Source organism: Cibotium barometz, chromosome 3 (genome assembly GCF_041138505.1).
Source record: "Cibotium barometz isolate CiBa-2024 chromosome 3, ASM4113850v1, whole genome shotgun sequence".
NCBI lineage: Eukaryota > Viridiplantae > Streptophyta > Polypodiopsida > Cyatheales > Cibotiaceae > Cibotium > Cibotium barometz.
Window position 1 is genome coordinate 19,182,071 of NC_141048.1, and position 26,921 is coordinate 19,208,991.

Sequence of the window (26,921 nt, forward strand, 5' to 3'; positions counted from 1 at the left end):
TTCCTCTCTCTCACTCTCACGCTTCCTGTTGGTGTGCCTTCCAAAACCCTAACCCTAACAACTCCTTCCTACACTTTGGTATCAGAGCAGCCTCGCCTGCCCTGTCCATACAGCTCACCATCAGCTGCCCGTACAGGCCCTCGCCATCAGCTGCAGCCACTCATCTGCCCGATCTCCAGCCCACGTAGAGTCCTGCACAGACAGCCGTACAGGCATGCTATCTGTCCATACAGGCGCCGGCTGTTCCGTACAGCTATTCCGTACAAACGTCGTACTGCTGCCCGTACAGCCTGGTCTGCTGTTCTGTACAGTCCGTACAATGTACACTCTGCTCCGTACAGCAGACAGCCAGACGACCAGCACCTGCTGCGTATACCTGCAGCAATACAGTCGCCGCTTCGCCGCTTCTCCTCCGTACACTGCTCCGGACAACTGTTCCGTACAGCCTACAGCCGACTAGTACCTGCAAAATCACACGGGTACAATTTAAAGCTTTACATGTTTTGAAATTTGGGCGTTTTTTCTGTGAAAGTTTTTCTGGCAGAGACATACAGAGAGTTTTTCTTGCAAAGAAACCTCTACAGGCTTTTGCAAGGCTTTGGGTGCAGAAATTTTGGGCATTTTGGCACTGTGTGAGCCACTTTTGTTGCTCTACTCAGCCAGTGGTGCATTGTTTTGCACATTCAGAGGATTGAGAGTGCAAGCATATTTGGGTCAGTTGTACTCAGTGGAGTACAGTTGCTTTCAGGGTGGTTGTTTTTGGATTTTTTGATACACAGGTACAACATTGTGCACTGGCATAATGGCAAATCAACAGCAAAGTGATGTGTTCACGTACTTGTCTAAGGAAGACAAGCTGGATGGCACGAATTACTCCTTGTGGAGTTTCATGCTGAGAAATGTGCTCGTGGCAAAACGTCTTTGGGTTTTTGTTAGTGGTGATGAACCACATCGAGGTCCATTGGCTCCAGAGACTCCTCCTCAAGGGGGTGCTCGTGGAAGAGGACAACAGGCACAGGCACAGGCACAGGCACAGGCACAGGCACAGGCACAGGCACAGGCACAGGCACAGGCACAGGCACAGGCACAGGCACAGGCACCGGCACCGGTTCAACCACAGTCTGTTCAAAGAACAAATGCCCAGAAGACATGGGATGCCAAAGATGCACAAGCCTTATCACTTATTGCCTAATCAGTACAGAGGTCTATTATACCTCATATTCGTTCAGCTAGCTCTTCACGGAATACATGGGTGACTTTGGAGCAGATGTACGCTGCTCGTAATGAGGCACAGATCTCATTTTTGAAAAGAGAGCTGGAAAACCAAAAGATGCATGAAGGAGATGATATGTCTAGCCACTTGAACAAGCCGCAGGATTTGAGAGAGCAACTCATCAATGTGGATGAGATTATTCCTGAGACACAGCTTGTATCCACCATCTTAAACTCTTTGCCAAGATCCTACTTGGCTTTTCATACCTCTTTGAACCTTAGCATGAGGAATGCTATTGAGCCCCTAAAGTATCAGGAACTTGTTGCTCTCTTGTTACAGGAAGAGCAAATCATGAAGAACATGAACATGAACACAAGTACTGAACAAGCATTTGTGACAGGTCAAAAAGGGAAAGGCAAGTTTCAGCCAAAGAGTTCAAATCAGAATTCAGGTGATGGTGGTTCATCTCACGATACCAAGAAAGGTGATGGACAGCCCAAGAAGAAGGGCAAATGCCATTACTGTAAGAAGCCAGGTCACTACATCACAGAGTGTAGGAAGAGGATTGCCAAAGAGAAGGAGAAGGAGTCTGGAATGTCTATAAAAGATGCCTCTAAAGCTCCTCCGGAGACTGCTTCCTTTGTTGTAGAGAGGGATTACTGTTTCTACACATGCAGTTGTGATGCCTCTTGGTCTTCACAGGCACTCAATGTGACTGAGCATGCATGTACTTGGTATTTTGATAGTGGTGCTTCAAAGCATATTACATCTCGCAGGGATTTGTTTTGTAATGTATGCCCTGCCCCTGTTGGCAAGTCCGTTCAGTGTGCCAATAATGCTTCATATCCAGTTCGTGGCATTGGGGAGATTCAGCTCACAGCCATTGATGGCTCTATTCTTCACCTTACAGATGCCTTATATGTACCATGGATAAAGAAGAATCTGTTGTCCATTTCTTCTTTAGCACAGTGTGGTATGCAAGTCAACTTTGATGATGACAAATGCATGGTCAGAGACAAAGCTAATGATTTGACCTTGATGCTTACTGGTACATTATGTCATGGACTCTATCAGTTGGATGCATTTCAGCCAGTGGATCAGTCTGCTTATCATGCATTCACTCTTACTCTAGCTATGGTTGATGCGGAGTTATGGCCTGCTCAAATGGGGCATGTAAATTTTGGTAGTCTTATGCTTATGCAGCGACATAACATGTTGACAGACCTACCTCTTATGGAGAAGCCTCCAGATCACATATGTGAAGGATGTATTTTGGGAAAAATGCATTGGTTTTCCTTTCCACGTGATCAGGCTCTACGAGCAACTGCAAAGTTGCAGCTTATGCACAGTGATCTTTGTGGTCCCATGCAGACGAAGTCATTAGGAGGTTGCTTCTATTTTGCTACATTTATTGATGACTTCTCTCGTATATGCTGGGTCTATCCGTTGACACGGAAATCATAGGTATATGATGCATTTTTGGCCTTTGTAGTACTTGCTGAAACAGAGTCAGGATGCAAGGTTAAGACCCTCCGTTCTGACCGAGGGGGAGAATATGTGTCACACATGTTGAATTCCTTTCTTAAGAGTAGAGGTATCAAGTATCAGTATACTACTGCTTATACTCCACAGCAAAATGGGGTTGCAAAAAGGAAGAATCGGTCACTCATGGAGATGGCCAGATGTATGTTAAAGGCAAAGAAGCTACCACATGTCTTTTGGGTGGAAGCTGTTATGTGTGCTTGTCAAATTTTGAATCGATGTCCCACAAAGGCATTGGTTTCCATTACTCCTTTTGAGGCTTGGCATGGCCGCAAGCCTTCGGTATCACACTTTCGTACTTTTGGGTGTCTTGCATATGCACACATACCCAAAGAGTTAAGGAGGAAGTTGGATGATAAAGCCACAAAATGTATTTTTGTTGGGTACAGCCGTGAGAGCAAGGGCTACCGGTTATGACCCACTGTCCAAGAAGATATTCACTAGTCGGGATGTGATTTTTGATGAAAAATCAGAATTATCCATGGCTAGTTATGATGCAAATCAGGCTGAAAATGATGTGTTTGAAGGCCTACTACCTATGGAGTTTCATTCCACAGTTGGTGATCCAACCCATGAGGGTGCAGGGCAGCCAGCTAATCATGAAGGTGGTGCAGAAATTCAGCAGGAGATTGAGCCAGAAGTTGAGCCAAATATGGGGCAACAGGCTCCACAGGTCAGACATATACCTAGATGGTATTTGAGGACATTACAGGACAGCCATCTAGATGCTCCTCTTGCTGGCCGTACTCATAGGGAGACACGGACCAATGAGCATGCACACATCATGGATTTAAATATGGTTATGGTAGCTAGTTTACAAGATGATGATGAGCCTGATTCATTTGTGGATGCACGAGACAATGTGCATTTGGAACAAAGCCATGCAGGATAAACTTGATTCTATTAAAAAGAATCAAACATGGGATTTGGTTGATCTGCCCAAAGGCAAGAAAGCCATTGGTACTAAGTGGATCTATAAGTTGAAAAGACATGCAGATGGATCCATTGACAGGTACAAAGCCCGTCTAGTTGCAAAGGGCTATGCACAGAAGAAGGGCATTCATTATGAGGAGACATTTGCTCCTACATCCCGTATGTCGACACTTAGGAGTGTCATTGCATTGGCTGCACATCGTGGTTGGGTTGTTCATCAGTTGGACATCAAGACTGCTTTCCTACATGGGGACCTCGAGGAGGAAGTTTATGTACATCAGCCCATAGGTTTTGCAGAACATGGTCACGAAGGGAAAGTATGCAGGCTGAAAAAGGCCTTGTATGGTTTGAAACAAGCTCCACGAGCTTGGTATGCAAAGATAGATGCTTTCCTGCTCACTCAAGGCTTTGTGAATAATCCATCAGAAGCCACTTTGTATGTAAAGAAAGAAGAGAAAGATCTGCTAGTCATCAGTCTTTATGTAGATGATCTTTTGCTCATGGGATCAAATGATGACAAAATTGCAGCTTTTAAAGAGATACTGCAACAGACATTTGCCATGTCTGATTTGGGGCTCGTACACTACTATTTGGGCATACAGTTTGTGCAGGATAACAGAGGCATTGGGTTGTATCTCAGTTGAGCAGATTCATGCACAACCCGCGATTGTCACATTGGCAAGCTGTGAAGCGTGTATTTCGGTATTTGCAGGGTACCTTGTCTCTTGGATTGCTTTATCCTAAGGGGGGTGACATGCAGCTATATGCTTACAGGGATTCAGATTGGGCTGGTGATTTTGATACCAGACATTCCACTAGTGGAAATTGTTTCTTTCTTGGCTCTTCATGTATTTCTTGGCTAAGCAAGAAACAGACCACAGTGGCCACTTCGTCTTGTGAGGCAGAGTACAGAGCAGCCTACACTACTACCGTTGAGTGTGTATGGCTGCATCGTCTTATGACTGATATGGATATTTCAGTGGGGGAGGAGCCTACACCTATCTATACTGATAGTCAGAGTGCCATTGCCGTGGCCAGGAATCCTGTGTTTCATGCTCGCACGAAACACATTGAGATTCACTATCACTTTGTTCGGGAGAGACTCCAGGCAGGTGATATCAGTCTGATTTACTGCCCTACAGATCAGAATGTGGCAGACATCTTCACCAAGGCACTACCACGTCCGAAATTCGAAGCATTCCGCACTGCTTTGAATTTGTTTCCTTTTGGTGGATGATGTACAGTGATCACATATCACTCCAAGGGGGTTTGTTGGGTTTTATGCTGTGTATGCACCCAGGGGAGTGCTAGTGATCATCAGTAGGTTACTGGGGCACTTTTTACTTCAGTTAGTGGAGGTTTTTTCCCCCACTTTAGCTTAGTTTCACTTATAGCGGTTTATAAGTGGTTTGGTCCACCTGGCACAGTTTATGGCCGGACCATGTGAACCACTTTAGGTCACATCTTTTATATGTGGCTATTGTACTCTTTTTATAATATCAATATATGAGCAAACGTGTTCCTCTCTCTCACTCTCACGCTTCCTGTTGGTGTGCCTTCCAAAACCCTAACCCTAACAACTCCTTCCTACAACGGACATAAAAGTGTACTCTCAGCTGAACTGTTCTGAAACCCTTTGGCAGTCAAGTATGCATGAATCTTTTGGTACCAAGCACGAGGAGCCTGCTTCAGGCCATATAGTGCTTTATGTAAGCGGCATACCTTGTGTTTTGCACCCTTTTGAACAAAGCCAGGAAGCTGAGATACATACACTTCCTCCTGTAAATCACCATTCAAGAAGGCAGTTTGACATCCAACTCAGGTACATGCCATCCTCTTTGTGCAGCCAATTCTATAACTGTACGTATGGTGGTCGTACATGAAATGGGAGTAAAAGTCTCCTCGTAGTCAATGCCCTCACGCTGGGCATACCCTTTGGAACACAATCTAGCCTTATGGCGATCAACGAAACCATTAGGCTTATGCTTCAGCTTGAAGACCCATTTTGTGCCAATGGCACGCTTGCCAGGAGGCAAGTCACATAATTCCCATGTACCATTCCTGTCAATGGAGTCTAACTCCAACTGCATGTCTGCAACCCAATTGTCATCCTCCAATGAATCAACATGAGAAAGAGACTCCTCATTACATGCGGTGGCAACAAGAGGTGTATGTACTAAATATGCATATGGCGAGAGGCAGCACGTGTACGACCTGGCATAAATGAAGACTGTTTGCTATCACGCGAAGTCTCAACCAGCCATCTAGGAACAGTCATTAACTTCCTAGTATCTGCATCTTCCTTTGCCAATACATCTCCCAACATATCCAGATCAATTTGAGGCATTTCAGGATCAATTTGGGGAAATCTAGCTGCTGATTTTACTGATTTTCAGCAGGCATAGGTGGCTGTAAATGAGCCTGTATGGGCTCCACATTATCCACATTTGAATTGAATAAAGGCAACAATGTATCAAACACATCCTTTGGCCCAATTGATGGCTGTTTTGTGCATGAAAGAAGGGGTTGAGATGCATACTCATCAAAGATAGCCTCCTTGGATACAATAATCTTGCCCGTAGAAGGCACGTAGAGTTGGTATCCCTTGCTCTCACTAAGAAAAATGCATTTGATTGCCTTTGCATCAAGTTTATGTCTTTGTTGTGTGGACACATGCACATATGCCAAACACCCAAAGACTCTCATTTGGAATCTTGCCATTCCATGCCTCATAGGCAGTCATAGATTTCAAGACTTTGATGGGGCAACGGTTAAGCACATAATTTGCACACATAACCGCTTCAAGCCAAAACTTACTAGGCAGATCCTTGCTCTTGAGCATGCACCGTGCCATCTCCATGAGTGTATGATTACGTCTCTCTGCCACTCCATTCTGTTGAGGAGTATAGGAGGTAGTACCTTGATGGGAAATACCATGTAACTCCATGTAAGATGAACTCATTGGACAAATAATCCCCCCCTCGATCTGTACACAATGTGACAAGCTTGTGTCCACAAGCATTTTCAGCCATGGGATGGAAATCTTTGAAAGCTGCAAATGCAACTAGCTTCACCTTCAAACCATACACCCAATAGAAACGAGTGTAATCGTCAATGAAAGTAATGAAATACAAATGTCCTCCAAAAAATGGAGCCCTCATAGGGCCACAAAGATCACTATGAATGAGCTGTAATGGGCGGACAGCCCTCATAGTACCATCTGTAGGAAAGGAATTCTTGTGCATCTTTCCAAGAATGCATCCCTCACATACATGCTTGACTGGAACTTGCATGGGAGGAAGCTCATGCACCATATTTTGCTTCTACAAGCATACAAGAGAGAGGAAATTCAAGTGACCAAACCGAGCATGCCATAACTCAGTATCAACACACATGAAGTGAAAGCAACCATAGCATCATGAGAGTGTGTACTCCTGTCATACATATCAAGCTTATACAAGCCATTGCCCAATGTCCCAGAAAGTGCATGAGAATCTGTGCCTCTTCTGTCATACACTGAGCAACAATGGTCCGAGAATTGAACTTTAAACCAAGATAATGCAAGAGCTGGAACTGAGATAAGATTCTTCTTAATGCCTGGCACATACAAAGTGTCACAGGTCTCCACCACAAGCCGTTAGCTCCACGCTACCGATGCCTTTAATGGCATAAGAGGCATCATTGGCACACATGACTATGCCACCTGGAGGAGAATCTTGCAATGTAGCAAATAGTGACCTGCATGAAGTGATGTGCTTAGAAGCACCATTGTCAAAGTAACAATCACCAGCTGAAATAGACATACAAGAAGCAAGCAAACTGCATGTGACAACCAATGCATATTCCTCATGGGCAAAGTTGGCCTCTTCCTTAGTGTCCACTGTAGTAGCCAAGCCCTACTGCTGCTGCTTCTTGTCACTCTCAATCCTCTTTCTGCACTCATCAATAAGATGACCAGGCTTCTGGCAATAGTTGCACCTCTTCTTCTTCTTGGTGTCACTCTCCTTGGAGGAGGTAGAATCTAAACGGACTAGTGGTTTTCCCTTAGACTTACCACGGGATGAAGCCTCAGATTTACCTTTATGGCGATCAAAGGCACCGAATGCCTGATCTACACAAAGTATAGTATATCTGTTTGAACGAGCCTGCTCTTCCTGCAATAAGAGAGCCACTAACTCATTGAAGGTGTACAAATTCGGATTACCCTTCATGAGCAGACGAAGAGTGGTGGCAAATCCCTCGTAAGACTCCAGCAACCCCTGAAGTACAGTAGATACAAGTGAACTATCTAGAATGATCTCATCAATGTTGATGAGCTGCTTCCTAAGATCCTTGATGTGGATGAGATATTTGTCCATAGAATCACATCTCAGAGAAAAGGCAAAGACATGACACAGGATAGTGATACAAATTCTAGTATCACTTCTAGGGCTCCCAGCGCGCAATGGGCAGATCGGGGGCAATCGACGTCGACAATCGCACGCGTTTTTTGTGAGAAAAAAGATGACAGTTTTGAAGGTTTTGTAGAAACGTTTTATCACAACGTTTCGCAAGTTTCGCCAGACCAAAACGCATTTTTTTGTGTCACGGCGCAGGGTCAATAGTAAATACCTAAACTCGAGGCATATGTAGCATGCAGCCACACTGCTAGAGAACCTGCCACATATATGCCCATTAACCCTAAGACTGACTGCAGGATATTTTATTATGAATATAAGATGCTCACTACAGGACCAAGGCCCTCACATGCAAACCACAGTGCTGAGGCCCTCAAGGATGAACACCCATTTTCTCTATGAAACAATAGTGTCAAAAATTGTAGAAGTATTAGTGCTGTCTAAGTGCTAAGAGACACAGACATGTGCGATGCTGGACTTACAAACACAATCACATACAAGTAATCATAAAACCTAATCCTCGTATTATATAAAGAAACTATGTACAACAGATTGTCTAGACTGTAAGTACAAAGAATGATCAATTATCCTAACCAAATCCTTGTATTATATTAAGAAACTATGTAGAACAGATTGTCTTGACTGTAGGTACAAAGAATGCTCAGTTTTATCCCAGCCCCAGTTGCAGGTGAACTCCATTGTTCACAGCAAATGGTGGCTGCTGCCAGATCCTGTGTGCCAAAGAGCTCTGAGTGCAGGTGCTTGGTAAATATCATGGGGTTGGGAGCGACTATTCATAGGGCCTATGTTTGCTGGTCAACTGATTTATGTGGGTCTTATGTCGGTCGTGGGCTGGTCTGTTCTGCCTGGCAGCCAGCTTAAGCAGAAGAAGGCACCTAGGTGCAGGCAGCAGCCAGGTTGGACAGGCTGGCGGAAAGCATACATGCACAATGATCTGGCAGATAGTAGGTTTGGGTCAGTCAGTGGCCGGGTGCCCACATGTGACGAGTGGACCTTTATTACAAGGTTATTATGGTGCACATTGCTGACCCAGAAATGGCCACTCACGGGGGTCAAAATGTGTTTCAGGACCAGCAGAGGGTCCAAACGACATCAAAACACTGGGCTGAAATGTCAGCTGCTAGAGAAGACATTTCAGACTGCCATTACTACATATTACATTTTTCAGTTTTTTGCACCCAAATCAACATCCATGTATAAGAAATGCCCATCACATCAACTAATACCCCTTTTCTTACCCTTCCTCTCTCATAAACCTCAGAACTCATGCCCATAATGTGATCGTATATATGTGCATATAACCATGAACATTCACTCCTTTCCCTCCCTCAACCGTCCTTGCAGTTGTTGTATTTCTATTTCTGCCCCCCTTTAGCCCTTAAAACACAAAAAAGATTAGAAGCTCTACCTAGGCTTCCAAAGATTTCCCAAACTTAACAAAAACAAGTGCAATCTTGAATCCATGAGAGAAAAGTATTTACTACAAAAACAAGTGCAATCTTGATTCCATGAGAGAGAGTATTTACTACAAAAACAAGTGTGATCGTGACTTCATGAGAATCCGAGTCTACTTCAAATCATCAACTCCCTTGTGCATAGCATAAACAACATGCTATGGCATCATCAATCACATCCTCAGCGCCCAAGAGTAGGTGCAGATTAAGGTATGTCCATACTAGTGGAAAAAATTTCATCAACAAACCAGCATACTGAGTTTCTATCAGTTCTACAGAAGTGCGGACAATGATAAAGGCTAGCCGACTTCTGTTGAGTCAGCAAAGGATTTTGAAACAGAGAAAGCAAGCATAAGAACTGCGCGTGGGCTACTTTGCAAATAATGACATACTTGTAAGCAAAGCACTGACCAACATCAGTTCTAATGTAGTTTGGACTACAAAACAAATGTCATGATAGGTGAAACCCAATCAAATAACATTTAAAAACGAAGATCTGAATGAGAACACTCTACACTTTCATCTTACAAATCACATCTTGTATGTAGAGACCTCCCTTACGTTCACTGATATGATTTAGCATAGATTGTCAAAAGTTCAGTGACTTAAATCCCACTTCTAAACTATAGCAGCACCAAATCACTATACATCGCAACCTTACCTTTAAGCACTGCCGTCGATTCTCCCGAGCCACACTTCCCGGTGGTGCAGCTGCATGCAATAGCCGAGGCAAAGCAGCCTGCACAGCTGAAGGATACACTGCTGCTGCAGCACCTGCACATCCGCCACGTGATGTCTATTCGTACGTCCAGTATAACTTTGACAACAATAAGACCATATGGAAGAACATACCCTGTGTAATCCCAGAAAGCTGTGTGATTGAATCCACAAGAAAGAATAAATCCACTCGGCGATGAAAGCTTGGTTCATTTTCTAGTCTTTGAACAATGAGGTCTACAACCTGTTTCAAAGTTGATACATTGCTTTATGCTACGAGATAATCAAGGGTTGACCAATCATTCAAAAATGTAAGTAATTGCATGCCCAGCCATGAAAAAACCCAAAGAGCAAGCAGTGAGTACTTTAAGAAGAATGACCATGATGCAAAAAAGATCCTCACAAACATGTTCAAATAGTGAATGACAGCAAAAGTACAAATCAAATGCAATCTACATCGAACCAGCTCTAAAGAATTCCTCAAATCTTCCAAGAACCATTCGTTTACAGATTGTGACCCAGTAATAGGTGTTACATCGAATAAGTTTGATCAAGTAATCCTCGACAAAGATTTGCCCTTGGCTTGAGACTTTGCACCAATGGTCAGTCAAAAAAAGAAAAAAAAAAGCTGCCAGAAGGGCCCCAAAAAATAACTGAATCAAGAGAAGCAGACAATGTGTTTGTTGATTTGAGCATTACAAGAAGAACACAAGTTTCAATTGCCATGAAATGAGCATGCTAAAATGAAGACGCATACAACAGATGATTGACCAGATCTAAATCACCATTGCAAATATTCAATATTATTCATGCATACATTAGATTAGGTGAAATTTTCCCCCTCTGCCTGTTTCAATTTGCATATCTTAATTAAGGTTAAATTAGCAAATAAAGATTACAGTCATGTATTAGCATGAAACATCATCGCTTCAATCTCTCAAGTAAGAATTCATCTTCTGCATCTTCTCTTTGGAAGCAATGTGGTTTTCTGACATCCTTGTGTTTCTTCAATCTTTCCACATAATGGTCTGGAAAATGATTGTATGGGCGGTTGCCATTTGTGAGCCCCCACAGCTCCACAAAGGACTTTTGGGAGGCTGGCACTGGAAGGCATACAACGAGGAAGCTTAGCAAAAAGGCCTTTTTGAGGGGGGGGAAAAACCTTTTGTATTGGGTCTCAAGCATGCCCTACGAGGTGCACTCTTCGCTACCCATCTGACCACCTTGTTGGCCATCATGATCCCTTCTGGTCATTTTTAATAAATCCCTGTATTGAGACCTGATTTGGACTCCTAAATGATGTGTGTTAAGCTATCAATGCATATGGTTGTACAAGACTGTAGCATGTTGTCCCAAGGCTACTTACTACCTACTAATTCAGGGCTGAGCTATTAATTCGTTGACACTTCTCTCTCTCAAGGTTGCTCCAAAAAGCCTTGTAGAAGATATTGAAAATGGAATTCTATATATAGACATGTTACACCTGCGAAAGGTTTTGGTTCTCTCACAGATGTGTTAGTGGAAATGTGTATTCGGTACTAGGTAATAAGTTTGGTGACATTCTGCAAGATACAGGTGTGCTTCTCTACCTTCTGTATTTGCACATCTTGTTCGTGCAAATTGTTGGGTGTTGGACTCACACACTCACACACACAAACCTGCAAATTAGGGTTAGGTGCAGGGTAGAATAGCTCACACAAATGAGAGAGAGAGAGAGAGAGAGAGAGCCAAAAGTGTGGTATCCACAAAATGCAAGTCAACCCTTGCATGTGTGCCACATCCATATAATATAGAAGTACAAAATATTATATGTTAGTGTCCTTTCACACTTGATGTCCAAGGGGAAAAACCACATGGGAAAAAGTGCCCTTGGTTAAGCCCTGTTCACACATAGCACTACCATAAGTGAGCATATGCCTACAAATCCCCCCTGTAGTGGAAGTGTGAACCTGTACAAGGTAGCAGATCACTCTCTGTATGAGAGTAAGCCCAAAGCTTTGCGGAAAGCTTCAAACTTTTCTCGAGGTAAAGCCTTTGTAAATAGATCTGCAACATTATCCTGTGTAGGGCAGTAAGATAAACTGATCTCCCCTGCATGTAGCCTCTCTCTGACATAGTGATAATGAATCTCAATGTGCTTAGTACGTGCATGAAATACTGGATTTCGTGCCACGGCCATAGCACTCTGGCTATCAGTGAGAATGGTGGTGGGTGTCTGTTGACACTCACGAAGATCAGCCAATAGTCTCCTCAACCATACACAATCTACTGTAGCTGTAAAGACTGCCCTGTACTCAGCCCTCCAAGTAGATGTAGCAACAGTGGGTTGCTTTTTACTCAACCAAGATATGCATGAACTGCCAAGAAAAAAACAATTCCCACTGGTGGATTGCCTGGTATCATAATCACCAACCCAATCTGAATCACTGTATGCATAAAGCTGCAAGCTGCCCCCCCCCCCCCCCCCCCCCCCGGGATAGAACAAACCAAGATCCAGGGTACCCTTAAGATAACGAAAAATGCATTTGACTGCTTGCCAATGCTTTGTGCCTGGGCTGTGCATGAATTTGCTCAACAAAGACACCCCAAAAGATATGTCTGGCCTCGTGTTACACAAGTAAATGAGGCATCCCACTGCCTGGCTGTAAATGCCGGCCTCAAAAGGCTCTCCAATATCATGCATAATAAGCCGTACACCTGGTTCTACCGGAGTAGAAATGGGCTTACATTCATCCATGTGAAACCTTTTTAGCAAACTTTTTATGTACTTAGTTTGCTGCATAACAATGCCATCATCTGTATGCATAAACTGTATGGCGAGATAATAGTGTAAAGGCCCCAAATCTGACATATCAAATTCAGCTTTCAAATCAGCTTTGAAATCTGAAATTTGTGCTTTGCTAGTACCTGTAATGAGCATGTCATCTACATACAAGATGACTATGAGAATATCGGCATCGGTTTTCTTCACATACAATGTGCTTTCAGCTGGACTATTCTCATAACCTTGGCTGGTTAGATGAGCATGTATCTTATCATACCAAGCTCTTGGAGCTTGCTTTAACCCATACAATGCTTTGTGTAACCTGCATACTTTATGTTTCTCACCAGGAACTACAAAACCAATGGGCTGATTTACATATACTTCCTCCTGCAAATCCCCATTTAAGAATGCAGTTTTGATGTCCAGTTGATGCACTTTCCATCCTTTATGTGCAGCCATTGCAATCACTGATCTTATTGTGGTCATTCTCGAAGTAGGAGCAAAAGTCTCTTCATAATCTATTCCCTTTTTTTGGGAGTAGCCTTTAGCCACAAGTCTTGCTTTGTACCTGTCAATAGTACCATCAGACTTTATTGACTTTGTACACCCACTTTGTTCCAATGACATGCTTGCCTTTAGGCAATTCCACAAGATCCCATGTATTGTTCTTCATGATAGAAGAAATTTCAGCTTGCATAGCTTGCAACCAATGCTCATTCTCATGTGCTTCTTCATAAGAAGAAGGCTTTTCTGAATCAAAGAGACCACCCATTGCTAATGCAAACTCCCCACGATGTACATTCAAAGCATGGCTGGAACTAGCCCTTGTTCTACCTGTGAGTGGAGCTGCAAGTTTGCTTTCTTGCAAAGTTTTCAGCAACCATCTTGGCACTGACTTGGCTGTGTCTATGGCTGTTTGCTCTTCCCTGACAAGATCTTCCACTTCTTCCATAGAAGGGGGCTGAATGGGTGGCTGTTCCACATGTTCTACATGAGGATTTTCTTGTGTAGGGGCTGCCTGATCTGAATCCCCCCTAATTGCAATGGGTAAAAGTTCATCAAACATGTCCTGTATGCCTGTATCATTGCTTTTATACAAGCTGTACATGGGCTGTTCTGAATTTTCAGCAAATACCACATCTCTACTGACAAAAATCCTTCGTGTAGTTGGATTATAAAGACGGTATCCTTTGCTCTCATTGCTGTAGCCCACAAAAATGCATTTAATTGCTTTGTCATCTAGCTTTGTTCAGAGTTGCTCTGGCACATGTGCATATGCCAAACACCCAAATGTACACATATAATCCACTGATGACTTTCGGCTATACCAAGCCTCAAATGGTGTTATGGTTTTCAAAGCTTTTGTTGGACACCTGTTCAACACATGAGCTGCACACATTATAGCTTCCATCCAAAATTTGTGAGGCAACTTTTGTGCTTTCACCATGCATCTTGCCATCTCCATGAGAGATCTATTTTTCCTTTCAGCTACACCATTCTACTGCGGTGTATAAGGCACAGTACATTGGTGTTTGATGCCCTTTTGAAGCATATAATCCTTGAATGCATTTGACATGTATTCTCCACCTCTATCTGAGCGGAGTGTTTGGACTTTACATCCACACATATTTTTAGCCATTGCTACAAAGTGTCGAAAGCATGTAAACACATCTGCTTTCGCTTTCAAAGGGTAAGCCCAAGCAAACCTGGAGTAGTCATCAATGAATGTGACGAAGTAAAGATGCCCCCTATCGATGGTGTCCGCATTGGACCACATACATCACTATGTATGAGCTGTAAATTACTTTCAGCTCTAACAGCTCCATCTTTGGGGAATGGTTTTCATTGCATCTTTCCCAAAATACACCCCTCACATACATGTCTTGGTGGAGACTCAAGAGGCGGCATATTATCAACCATATGATGCTTCTGCAAAAGCATCAAACTCTGAAAATTTACATGCCCAAAACGAGCATGCCATAGCTCTGCATCATGCATAGTAGGAGTGTGGGCAACCACTGTATTTGCATCATAAGTGCGCTTGTCACAGCTGTCCAGCTTATACAAGCCTTTGTATCGTGTTCCAGAAGTGACTATTTCATAACCCTTTGATGGGTCTTTTACCAAACACTTCCCGTCTTCAAATTCAACCTTTAAACCTTGGTCGTTTATGGCTGAGACGGAGAGCAGATTTTTCTTTATCCCTGGAACATACAATACATTTTTCATACATACATTGGCACCATTGGCTGCAATAAGTATGACATTACCAACAGTGCGGCCTTTTGAAGCATAAACCAAGTACTGAAATACATCTTTGCATGAAGTGATGTGGCTCGAAGCACCACTATCAAAATACCATGATGCATTCTGACTGTCAGATGCAATGCAAGACATATCAGTGTCTGAAGCACTTGGTATGTCACTAGTGCATGTGACCAAAAAAGTGTACTCTTCCTGGATTACATTAGCTGATTACTGTGCTTTGTCATCAGAAGAGTCTGCTACTGCATTGCCTGCTTCTTTCCTTTTCTCTTTTGCAATCCGCTTCCTACATTCACTCATGTAGTGTCCAGGCTTATGGCAATAGTGACATTTGCCCTTCTTTTTGGGCTTGTTTGCATCCCCTTTGTCAGACTTTTCACCACCAGAAGAGGGCTGTCCATGACCAGCCTTGCTAGACTGTTGTCCACCATGCCTAAACCTCTTTGCTTTACCTTTATCCTTGGCTGTAAATGCCTTGTCCCCACCACGGTTGCTCGATAAGTTTGCTCTTGTTTGCTCTTCCTGCAAGAGTAACCCCACGAGCTCTTCAAAAGTGACGGGATCAACACCTCCTCTCATTGAGAGGTTGAGAGAGGTGTGAAAGCCCAAGTAGGAAGGCGGTAAAGAATGAAGAGTGTTGGTGACCATCTGTCTGTCTGGGATAACCTCATCAATGTTGAGCAATTGTTCCTGCAAATCTTTCACTTTGGTGAGATGATCTGCCATGGAGTCACCCTCATCCATAGAAAGAAGATCCAATTGCCTCTTCAAGTAGGCAACTCTTGCCTCGTTGCGTACCTGATACATTGCTTCCAATGTGTCCCATGCAAGCTTCGATGTCTTGGATGAACGAATGTGCGGAATAATAGTCCTTTTCACTGAAAGGGCTATCAATGACATGGCCTGTGCATCTCTAGAGTCCCATCTCTTCTGCTCTTGTGTGGGAGCAAGATCTACATCAGGAGCTCTTTGAGCACCTCCCCTTTGAGGCGTGGCTGGCTGTATGGTAAGTGGGCGTGTGTCATCACCACACACGATGCCCCAAAGCCCTTTGGCTACCAGCAAATTACGGATCATGAAACTCCAGAGGGAATAGTTAGATCCATCCAGCTTGTCGTCCTGGGTGAGCACACCAAATACATCTGTAACATTCTGTGCCATATCAACAAAATATATCTGCAAGCAAGCCAAGCACCAATGTGCACTACCAGGCAACCAAATGTCCTATGCAAATGTATGCCTGCAAACCAAAGCAAGTGTAAACCTGCACCAAATTGTCCAATTACACACAATGTGTATACATACGTGACAAATCGCTGTTGTAATGCCCAATTACATGCTCCAATCAGAAAATCCCCAATTTTTATGCACTCCAATCGCTTCAATGTGCATCTAATTGGCCAATTTTCACAAAAGCCCCAAATTTCTGCAAATGAAAGCGGTTCAATTTGCTGATTTTGACCTCAATTTCGAAAATCCCCAAATTGCAGGCAAAGCAACATGCCCAATTTTTTCAATGTCTCAAATTGAGAAATCCCCCAATTTGCCTGAATCCTGTACCACCTGCAAGCTTTCAAATTTTCCTGGCAAACCCCCAAATTTGTCGAATCTGGAGCGGAGTGCCTACAAAGCTTATTTTGTTTACTTTGTTTAATTTTGCTGTTTGCTGAAACAAAGGTACCTGCACGTGTGGGCAGTACTAGCAGCCAGATGGAGGCGTGCAGAGTGTCGAGGAGCTGCAGGTGTCGAGGTGGGTAGGCTGAGGTGCGCCGACGAGCTGCCTGAGGTGAAGAGCAAGCGCTAGTAGCTGCAGCAAGACCCGGCGGCCTGGAGTCGTGCACAGCGCTGGAGAGTGTTGGCAGGTGTCGGGCGCTCAGGTCGGAGCTGTCGACAGGTGACGGGCGCTCAAGTCGGAGGGTGCGAACAGCAGACGGAGGCGGCGTTGGAGTCAGGCAGGACCCGCCGGCGGCCTTGGACCAGCACAGAGGGCGCAGGGGGGCCTGGAACGGGCTGGCCGGGAGCGGAGGTCGGAGCCGAACGTGCCGACCGGAATGGAGCACGACGGCACTGCGTGCGGAGGTCGGAGCAGCAGACGGCGCGAAGGACGTCGCCCGTTTTGGAACGGCAAGGGCGGGTGGTCGGGACGGCGCGTCTGTGGGCGGTCAGATAGGAGCGCCATCGGATGGACGAAGTGGGTGCTGGGCGGAGGCGAAGGATCTGGGTGGAGTATCACCGCCGGCTGGAGATAGAAGAGCCACCCGCGAGCTGAGCGGCGGTGGTGGGCTCCCCACTAGTGCTGCCCGTGTCTAGTGGCCGGACGGTAGAGCAGCGACCGAAACGTCGGACGGAATCCACGGACGGACGACGACGGAAGTTCGCAGGCGACGGAAAAACACAGCGTCGACGGAATTTCGCAGGCTTTCTTCCAGTAGCAGAATTTCAGGGCCAGCTCCCAGCTCTAAGCTCTGATACCAATTGTTGGGTGTTGGACTCACACACACAAACCTGCAAATTAGGGTTAGGTGCAGGGTAGAATAGCTCACACAGAAATGAGAGAGAGAGAGAGAGAGAGAGAGAGAGAGAGAGAGAGAGAGAGCCAAAAGTCTGGTATCCACAAAATGCAAGTCAACCCTTGCATGTGTGCCACATCCATATAATATAGAAGTACAAAATACGTGTCCTTTCACACTTGATGTCCAAGGGGAAAAACCACATGGGAAAAAGTGTCCTTGGTTAAGCCCTGTTCACACCCAGAGGGTATGCAGCTTTAGCTTTACTTGAGAGGCAATGTCACCAGGCGCATTTTTAGGAACCCTAGGGATGGAGACATCATCCTGTTAGGGGACTTTAATGCCCGGACGGGCAACCGCCAGACAACCTTTTATGATACCTCAGAGGAGATGCTCAGAGAGCTGGACACTCTAGATATGGGATTAGATAGACGCTCACAGGATGTGGAGTGCACAGAGTATGGGAGATATTTGGTAGATATGGGGACTGCACATGGGTTGGCCATACTTAATGGCTTGCAGAGGTTTCCGTCAGCAGCAGCTGGATTTACTTGCTTTCCACATAGACATGGTGCTAGCACAGTGGATTATGTTATGGCTATGCCGAGCTTTGTTTCATGCATGGAGGACTTCACAGTTGGATCTCGGCCCATTGGGGTAGTAGTGGATCATGCATTGTTGACATTGACCATCTCTTTTCACTTTACCACAGCTCAGAGGACACGAGTGGCAGATCACACTCGATATACTTTTACTTCAGAGACTGATGCTGTCTACACAGATGGGATCTATAGACGTCTGTACACAGAGGAGCCAGGGAGACCTTTGGAGGAGCTGACCCATATACTAACAGAGACTTTACAGGATGCAGCGAGAGAGGCATATCCACATACTCAGCCTAGCCAGAGACCGAGAAATGCCTCAGAACAGCTGGTATGATGAGGAGTGCAGAGAGACAAGAGCCCAACTGCAGCGGGAGGTTGCTTTGGGAGTCACTACTCACCGACAGTCACGTATTGCCTTCTGCTGCCTTGTGCGAAGGAAGAAGCGGGCCTTCCTTGCTCAGCTAGAGCAGGAATTATACCAGCTGTTCTTGAGCCAGGATTCGAGGGAGGCTTGGCGTTTGTTTCATGAGTCCTCCCCTGCTTTGGCCATCACTTCTACAGAGGTCTGGGGTAGCTATGCAGCATCTCTATATACAGTTCTTGGACAGACACCTTTCCTGACCCGCCAGCACCATGCCCACAGACATGTACTTTCTTTACCGCAGAGATGGTAAGGAAGGCCATTGATAGGATGATGAAGACTGGGAGAGCATATGATCATGATGGATTGGTTGCTGAGCACTTTATTCATGCGAGAGACATGTTGGCATAGCTTCTAGCAGTGATGTTCAATCGTGCTATGTGTGAAGGCTTACCCGAGACTTGGAGTAGGTCCACCATCGTGCCTATCTTCAAGTCAGGGGACCCTATGGAGCCAGGGAATTATCGCACTATTATGATTGGTCACACACTAGCACGATTGTATGCATCCATTCTTGAGCAGCAGTTGAGTAGATGGGCAGAGAGAGAGGGCATTTGAGCAGAGGGACAAGCAGGGTTCAGGAGAGGTTTCTCTACTCTTGACCACATCTTGACTCTGCGGGCCATTATTGAGGAGGGCAGGTGGCATGGGCGACGGATTTATTGTAGCTTTGTGGACTTCCGCAAAGCATTTGATACAGTGCCCAGAGCCAGATTGATGAGGCGATTACAGGAGATGGGGGTACCCACAAAGCTCATATGGGGGATTATGGCTTTATATAGATCAGTTGCAAGACAGGTACGCACCCCAGAGGGGGTCTCTACTTTGGTTCACTCCACTATAGGAGTGAAGCAAGGTTGCCCGTTATCTCCTTCATTGTTTGGTATGTATGTGGATGAGGCTTCTGACTACATTGAGAGATTGGGGGACAGAGGAGCCCAGCTAGCAGGTACATGGATCCCACTATTGTTATATGCTGATGATATTGTGTTGATCTCTGACTCCCCTGAGGGTATGCAACGTCATCTGGATGCTTTACATGAGTTTGCACATGATAGTGGATTGTCTGTCAACCTTGGCAAAACCAAGGTTATGGTGTTTAACACCACGCCACAGTGGGTTAGGCGATCAGCTCCCACATTTACATATGGGCAGGAGATTGTGGAGTATACAGATGCATATACATATCTTGGGGTAGTATTCAGTGGACCAGTGTTTTCGATGAGGAGAGCAGCAGAGACTAGATTGACTAGAGCACATGCAGCCCTGGGTGGTTTGGAGAGGATGTGTTCGCAGGTTCAGTTTCAGGAACCTCGAACGAAACTTTGGCTTTTTGACACTCTAGTGACATCAGCTATGCTTTATGGAGTGCAGATATGGGGACCTTCAGTGGGCCATCACAGCGCAGGCAGATGGAGAGGTATGGAGAGGCCTTGGTATCTATGATTGCTAGGATTATTAGAGCCAAGGCCGTGGTACCTCATGAGATTATTCGAGCAGAGCTGGCGGCTGCCCCTCTGGTGATTGAGGCTCTTACGAGATCAGTCTCCTACATACATGGCTTGTGGGATCTCCCCCGAGATAGATATGCACGCCTCGCCCTTGAGTCCTCCCGACAGTTAGCTTTACAGGGAGACACGGCTTGTTGGTATGGACAGATGACATCTTGGTTCCAGGGACATGGTTTTAGTTCAGCTGGACATTAGGAGGACATGGATACAGCCGACTGAGGAGCTAGGTACGAAGATGGCTTTCTACAGAGAGCATTTTCTTCAGCTCACAACAGATGGTTTTGTGATCAGACCCAGTTACATGGATGTACACTTGTCTCATGCAGTACGATGTGCTATTGGTCAAATTCGCACATCCTCACACCAGCTTGAGATTGAGATTGGCCGATATAGAGGTATACCAGCTAAGGCCAGGATATGCCGAGTATGCCATGGGGAGCCAGAGACAGAGCTGCATTATATATGCCATTGTACTGCATACTATGAAATCATGGTCGTTTCCACTGTTTATTCAGAGAGGGTTTTGGACCACTTTCCAGAGTCATGGGGTACCAAGACCAGAGGTGTTTGGGATTGTTCTTGCTTGGGCTACGGAGATATAGAGATAGCCTGCTTAGGCGCACAGAGAGCCAGACTTAGAGGCACATTACAGACTTCTTTAGTCCAGCCATCACTGCGCCAAATGGACCACAGCAGCAGCAAGACATGGATACCGCCCACACCAGCGGTACACTGATTGATCGTGCGATTGAGCTTGGGTGGTCCAGACGCCCACGACTACGGAGGAGGGCATCCCAGCATAGACGGAGGTTGCAGCGGCGGATTCGGATTATTCTTGCGAGATATGCGGGACACCCAGTCAGGGTGCTGACCACAGAGGATACTGAGGAGATCCGCCAGCGTCCGATGCGGCACATATTATGAGATGGAGGCACCTCCATAGTGTACCCCCCCGTCCCATATGATATTGTATCCCCTCACTGTACTCCACTCACCTCCATAGCGTACCCCCCCCCCCCCCACCCCCCTCACTATATTCACACCCTATAAGGGTTTCTGTTTACCTTCCAGTTCCAATTTCATTTTCTAGGTGCCAGTAGTATCATCTTTATTTTTCATTTTCTGGTTTTTTATCCAGACATTATATCAGATCCACCATGATGTAACTTTTTGGTCTCATAGATCATTATGGCCTTTTGAAGACGTTAATATAACATTTCATTTCATCATCTCTCTCTCTCTCTCTCTCTCTCTCTCCTCTCTCTCTCTCTCTCTCTCTCTCTATATATATATATATATATATATATATATATATATATATATTCACACCCTATAAGGGTTTCTGTTTACCTTCCATTTCCAGTTTCATTTTCTAGGTGCCAGTAGTATCATCTTTATTTTTCATTTTCTGGGTTTTTTTATGCAGACATTGTATCAGATCCACCATGATGTAACTTTTGGTCTCATAGGTCGTCATCATCATCATCATCATCATCATCTCTCTCTCTCTCTCTCTCTCTCTCTCTCTCTCTCTCTCTCTCTCTCTCTCTCTCTATATATATATATATATATATATATATATATATATATATATATATATATATATATATTCACACCCTATAAGGGTTTCTGTTTACCTTCCATTTCCAGTTTCATTTTCTAGGTGCCAGTAGTATCATCTTTATTTTTCATTTTCTGGGTTTTTTTATGCAGACATTGTATCAGATCCACCATGATGTAACTTTTGGTCTCATAGGTCATTATGGCCTTTTGAAGACGTTAATATAACATTTCATTTCATTTCATTTCTCTCTCTCTCTCTCACACGCATCTTGGATGCACGGAAGGTAGGGAAATGGGAGTGTACAGAGATGGGAGGGTGATCATCACCGAGTGTTGTGCCCAATGCCGGTGCAAGACCTATGAGACCAAGCTAGAGATTGTGGTTTGGTACTGCAATGGTGCCTTGAGGACAGATGCAGGTCTGTTTGAGGAGACATTTAGAGGGAGACTTGGTCTTATTATACACAGAGACACATCAGTGCCAGGGGAGATTTATCTCCACATTATAGAGTACTTTGTACTTTTTTTCTCTTTTGTATCCATTCATCAGATCTACAGATTTGTGTTATTGTGCATCATTCTAATAAAGCAAATACACTATTCATAGTGGGGGCCCTACGAAAGGTATTCGGGACCCAATACTGTGTCTGACTCCCTCTCTCTCTCTCTCTCTCTCTCTCTCTCTCTCACACACATCTTGGATGCACGGAAGGTAGGGAAATGGGCAGTGTACAGAGATGGGAGGGTGATCATCACCGAGTGTTGTGCCCAATGCCGATGCGAGACCTATGAGACCTAAGCTAGAGATTGTGGTTTGGAACTGCAATGGTGCCTTGAGGACAGATGCAGGTCTGTTCGAGAGACATTTAGAGGGAGACTTGGTCTTATTATACACAGGGACACATCAGTGCCAAGGGAGTCAGCTTCCAGAGGTGAGAGGATACAGATGGGAGTCCCACAGCCACGCACAGCAGGGGGTGCCCGGGGGTTGGGAGGGGTGACTTTACTATACAGGGAGGAGCTTCAGCATGTGATATAGGTGGTCAGGCAGGATGAGGTTGCACGGTTTTTGTGGGTGAGGATCCATACAGAGAGGGCCTGGGACATCTACCTTGCAGTGTGCTACTTTGCACCCTCCATTTCTAAATATGCCACCAATGGAGTCTCCGTACCTGCCCCTTTATAATGACAATATGAAGTTTTCCAATCTAGGGGACATCCTCCTGGCTAGAGACTTCAATGCCTGAACCACATGTGCACAAGTACCCTTCTTTGTGACATATGACCCCATGTACCAGGAGATTGACACGGAGGGTACAGATATGGAGTGGACATCACACGATATAGCAGCCCACACAGACTATGGAGAGTATCTCTTAGAGCCCTCGGCAGGGCTCATAGGCTAGCCATTTAAAATGGCCTAGTGAGATGGCATCCAACTCCTTGACCTCCTACCCCTTCGGACATGGAGCCAGTACAGTTGACTATCTAATGGGATCCCTCTCTGATCCCACTCATTCCAGAGTTTACCATCTCGCCTCGCCCCATCAGTGTTGCAACCGACCACACGAGGAGATAGAGGAGAAAGCCGGCCGAGACAGATACAGAGGAAGTATATGATGGGTGGAAGCCGATGGAGAGGCCCATAATGGCGATGATCTCGCACATGATTAGGAGTAAGCCATCAGTGCTACATGAGATTGTGCGGGCAGAGATGGGGGCTGCATCGATAGTGACAGAGACTCTATTCCAGCCAGTGACATTGGCACAGGCTATGGGAGCTTCCACTAGATAGATACCCTCGGCTAGCCCTGCAGTCCTCGAGGGAGATACAGAGTGCTTGTATGCACAGGTAGGCACTTGGTTTGGCATGCACAGCATGCAGATGAAGACACCCCCCGTTCCAGTAAAGTATAGAGGCCCTGTCATTTTCTCTCAGCCACACAAAGCGGAACAGGGTTGTCATGAAGGACATTGTCAAACTCGACACTCAGAAGACATGGAGTTCACCTAGTCGTCCACTCGAGACGAAGATGGCCTTCTACAGAGATCACCTCCTATGCCTGACAGAGGATGGTTTCATCATCCGCCCACGCTACATGGACACATCTATCTTTTGGGGTGAGATGTGCGATCGGCCAGATCTACACCTCATCCCACCAGCACAGAGTGGAGGCTACCAGATATGAGAGCCCAGGGCGGCCGCACCAGAGGATAGGATATGCCAGCTCTATCACACAGAGCCCGAGACAGAGGATCATTACATATGTCGTTGCCTTGTATACTATGAAATTCAGGAGAGGTTCCACTGCCTCTTCCGAGCAGGGTTCAGACCACTTTCAAGGATCATGGACTTCCCAGATCAAAGATGCCAGTGACTTTTTCATCTAGAGCTCCGCAGACACAGGGAGTCCCTAGTAAGATCCAGATCAGCTGGACTTGCTCGAGGACCAGCACGGAGAGCTCTCACCAACTTCTTCCATACCAGCACTCCGAGGGATGATCCACCCACCATACCTGGACCACAAGCTAGTGCAGGAGCTCAACCGAGAGGGGTGACACTAGACAGAGCCACGGAGTTATGCAGAGCTGGATGCCCTTGACCCCATGGCCCTCGCCCACGGCCACGCCACCACAAGAGGATCCGAGCCATCATCTCCCATCATCATAGGACCTCCTTGCATCGGCTCAGTTTTACCACCTTGAGCACCATGTCACAACGGCCCATGAGGGATGTATTAGGGTGATATGAGAGCTCTATGTTCATGTACCTAGATCAGATTTTATAGTTCTAGATTTTTGTCATCTTTCTTTATTACTATTTTGTACCCAAGATGATGTTGTAATCTTTTCGAGTCATAGGTCATTTTGGCTTTTGAAGACATTAATACAACTTTCTTTCTCTCTCTCACCCCCAACACCCCAGCTATCCTCAGCTCTAGAAATCTAGAAAATGAGACTAGAACTAATCCCAATCTTCCCAATAGGCATCCTCAACATGGTAGCTCTTCCCCTCCACCAGAGCTTCTTAGACAGTCTTGCTCCAAAGTTGTTTCTCCATGGTCGCTAAGATCTACCCCGGTTTTGCCTTGAACTCTTCCTAGGACACAAGAATGGCTTTGTCATCATGTAGAACATGCTGGGGATCTAGAACATACTACTTTATCAAACTAACATGAAAAATGTTATTCACATGCAAATGAGGAGGGAGAGCCAACTCATAAGCCTACTTCCCAGCTCTTCTAACAACTTCATAAGGTCCACAATATATACTCCCTCTCTCTCTCGCACCCCTGCCCGCGCGTGCTGCATTGCGCGCCTCCACCCTCTGCCTGGCATGACGCCGCAAAGGTTCCTACTCCCTACTCGCGTTGCGCGCTGGTGCTCTCTCTCTCTCTCTCTCTCTCTCTCTCTCTCTCTCTCTCTCTCTCTCGCACCCCTGCCCCACCATCTCTTTGTTGTCCATTGTTGGAGACGATATATGTTCTCCTGCCATTTATCATTGTACAAGTTCCAAAGTCAAAGGGCAAACATGTAGCCGAAGTGTGTAACTAGGTGTGAATGCTCACTTATGTGTGAGTGTGCTTATGTGTGTGAACCCACCCTTAGGCTTGGATAAGATATTATGCAAGTGTGCAAGAGTGTAGGATGCTTCCTTGGGAAGAACTAGTCCAAGTTTGATTGAGTCAAAAGAAAAGGCTTTATGCCTATTAAATCATGTATTTGGTGGAAAATCATCATTGAATCGTGCTATTTGCTTTTCCTTCAGCGCTTTCATTTCTCTCTCTACAGCTTGTTTTATCTCTCTCTCTCTCTCCTACCCACGATGGAGTTTCATCCTCCATAGCATGTACTTGAGCTAACCCCAAAGCTTAGATCCATCACTGCCCGCACCCCTTGCTGTGCCTGTTCACACCCACCCTCCCGCACTGATGTGCACTTGTTGCAACTGTGCACACTCCCCTCCATACTACAGAGATCAGTTTATGCGTATCTCCGCGGATGGATTCATGCAGAGACCTGGATACATGGATGTGTACATGCCTCACAGTGCCCGAGTGGCGATTGGCCAGCTCAGAGTGTCATCACACCACCTTGAGATTGAGACAGGTAGGGTAGCATGGATCCCCAGAGCAGAGAGGATATGCAAACTATGCTCGGAGGAGGTTGAGAGTGAGGAACATTATGTATGCAAATGCAGAGCATATAGTGTCATTAGAGAGAGATACACCACCATCTTCAGTGGACATCCCTCACTCCGCCAGATCATGGAGTCCGCAGACCAGCGCAGATTTGGCCAGTTCTTGCTAGAGACACAACGCCACAGAGAAACACTGCTACGGACTCATACCACATGGAGAGGTGGGTGACAAATCCAGCTCACTGATTTCTTCCAGAGATCTATCCCAGTGCCTATCCTGACACAGGAGGGGGTTACGCTTCAGCGCGCTACGGACCTCCGAGCCAGACGGAGACCAAGAGCACCAGGCTACCAGACTCCCAGACTACATCAGAGGGAGATCACAGAGATACGGGCTCGACATCAGCACCATATCCAAGAGCAGCTAGCTCACTTACACTCACACCCGGAGATCATGCTCCGAGGTATTTTTGCCTCGCCATCGCCTATGTATCACATATTACACCCCCATTATGGTACTCGTTGGAGCTAGACAGATCTGCATTGCATTCTTGTATGCCCTGCGCATATAGGTTGCATACTGAGCCTCTAGCAGTAGTGCTCCATCCATCACACCCCCCCACTAGCTCAGTACTTTCATAGTTTATTTCATGTTCATTTTGTCCTTTTTTTCTGGACATCCAGAATGTTGGGTTAAAGGCTAAATGCCTCCCTTGTATTATAGCCTTTTATAAGGCTCAATGTATACTTTTAAAGTCTTGGCCAAGTTCACATTGAACTTGGCCTAGGACTATTTTTAAAGGCCCAAAGGCCACAACAATAAAAAAGGGTAAGTGGGCTTCTAAAGCACACAAGCATTACCCC

General features: G+C 45.5%; 1 protein-coding gene across 5 annotated transcripts in view; it reads right to left on the minus strand.

The window, feature by feature from the left end:
- The window catches only part of LOC147639806 (protein HUA2-LIKE 1-like), a 61,578-nt gene that overhangs the window by 6,296 nt on the left and 28,361 nt on the right, over positions 1 to 26,921 (minus strand). For all 5 annotated transcript variants that reach the window (XR_015262009.1, XR_015262012.1, XR_015262011.1 and 2 more), the window contains exons 7-8: positions 10,413 to 10,521; positions 10,222 to 10,334 (exon numbers count right to left, since the gene is read on the minus strand). Coding sequence is in view for 2 of the 5 variants with exons in the window: in XM_086774235.1 (XP_086630361.1) it covers positions 10,222 to 10,334; positions 10,413 to 10,521 (222 nt within the window). In the remaining 3 variants the exon portion in view is untranslated. The remainder of the gene's footprint in view (positions 1 to 10,221; positions 10,335 to 10,412; positions 10,522 to 26,921) is intronic.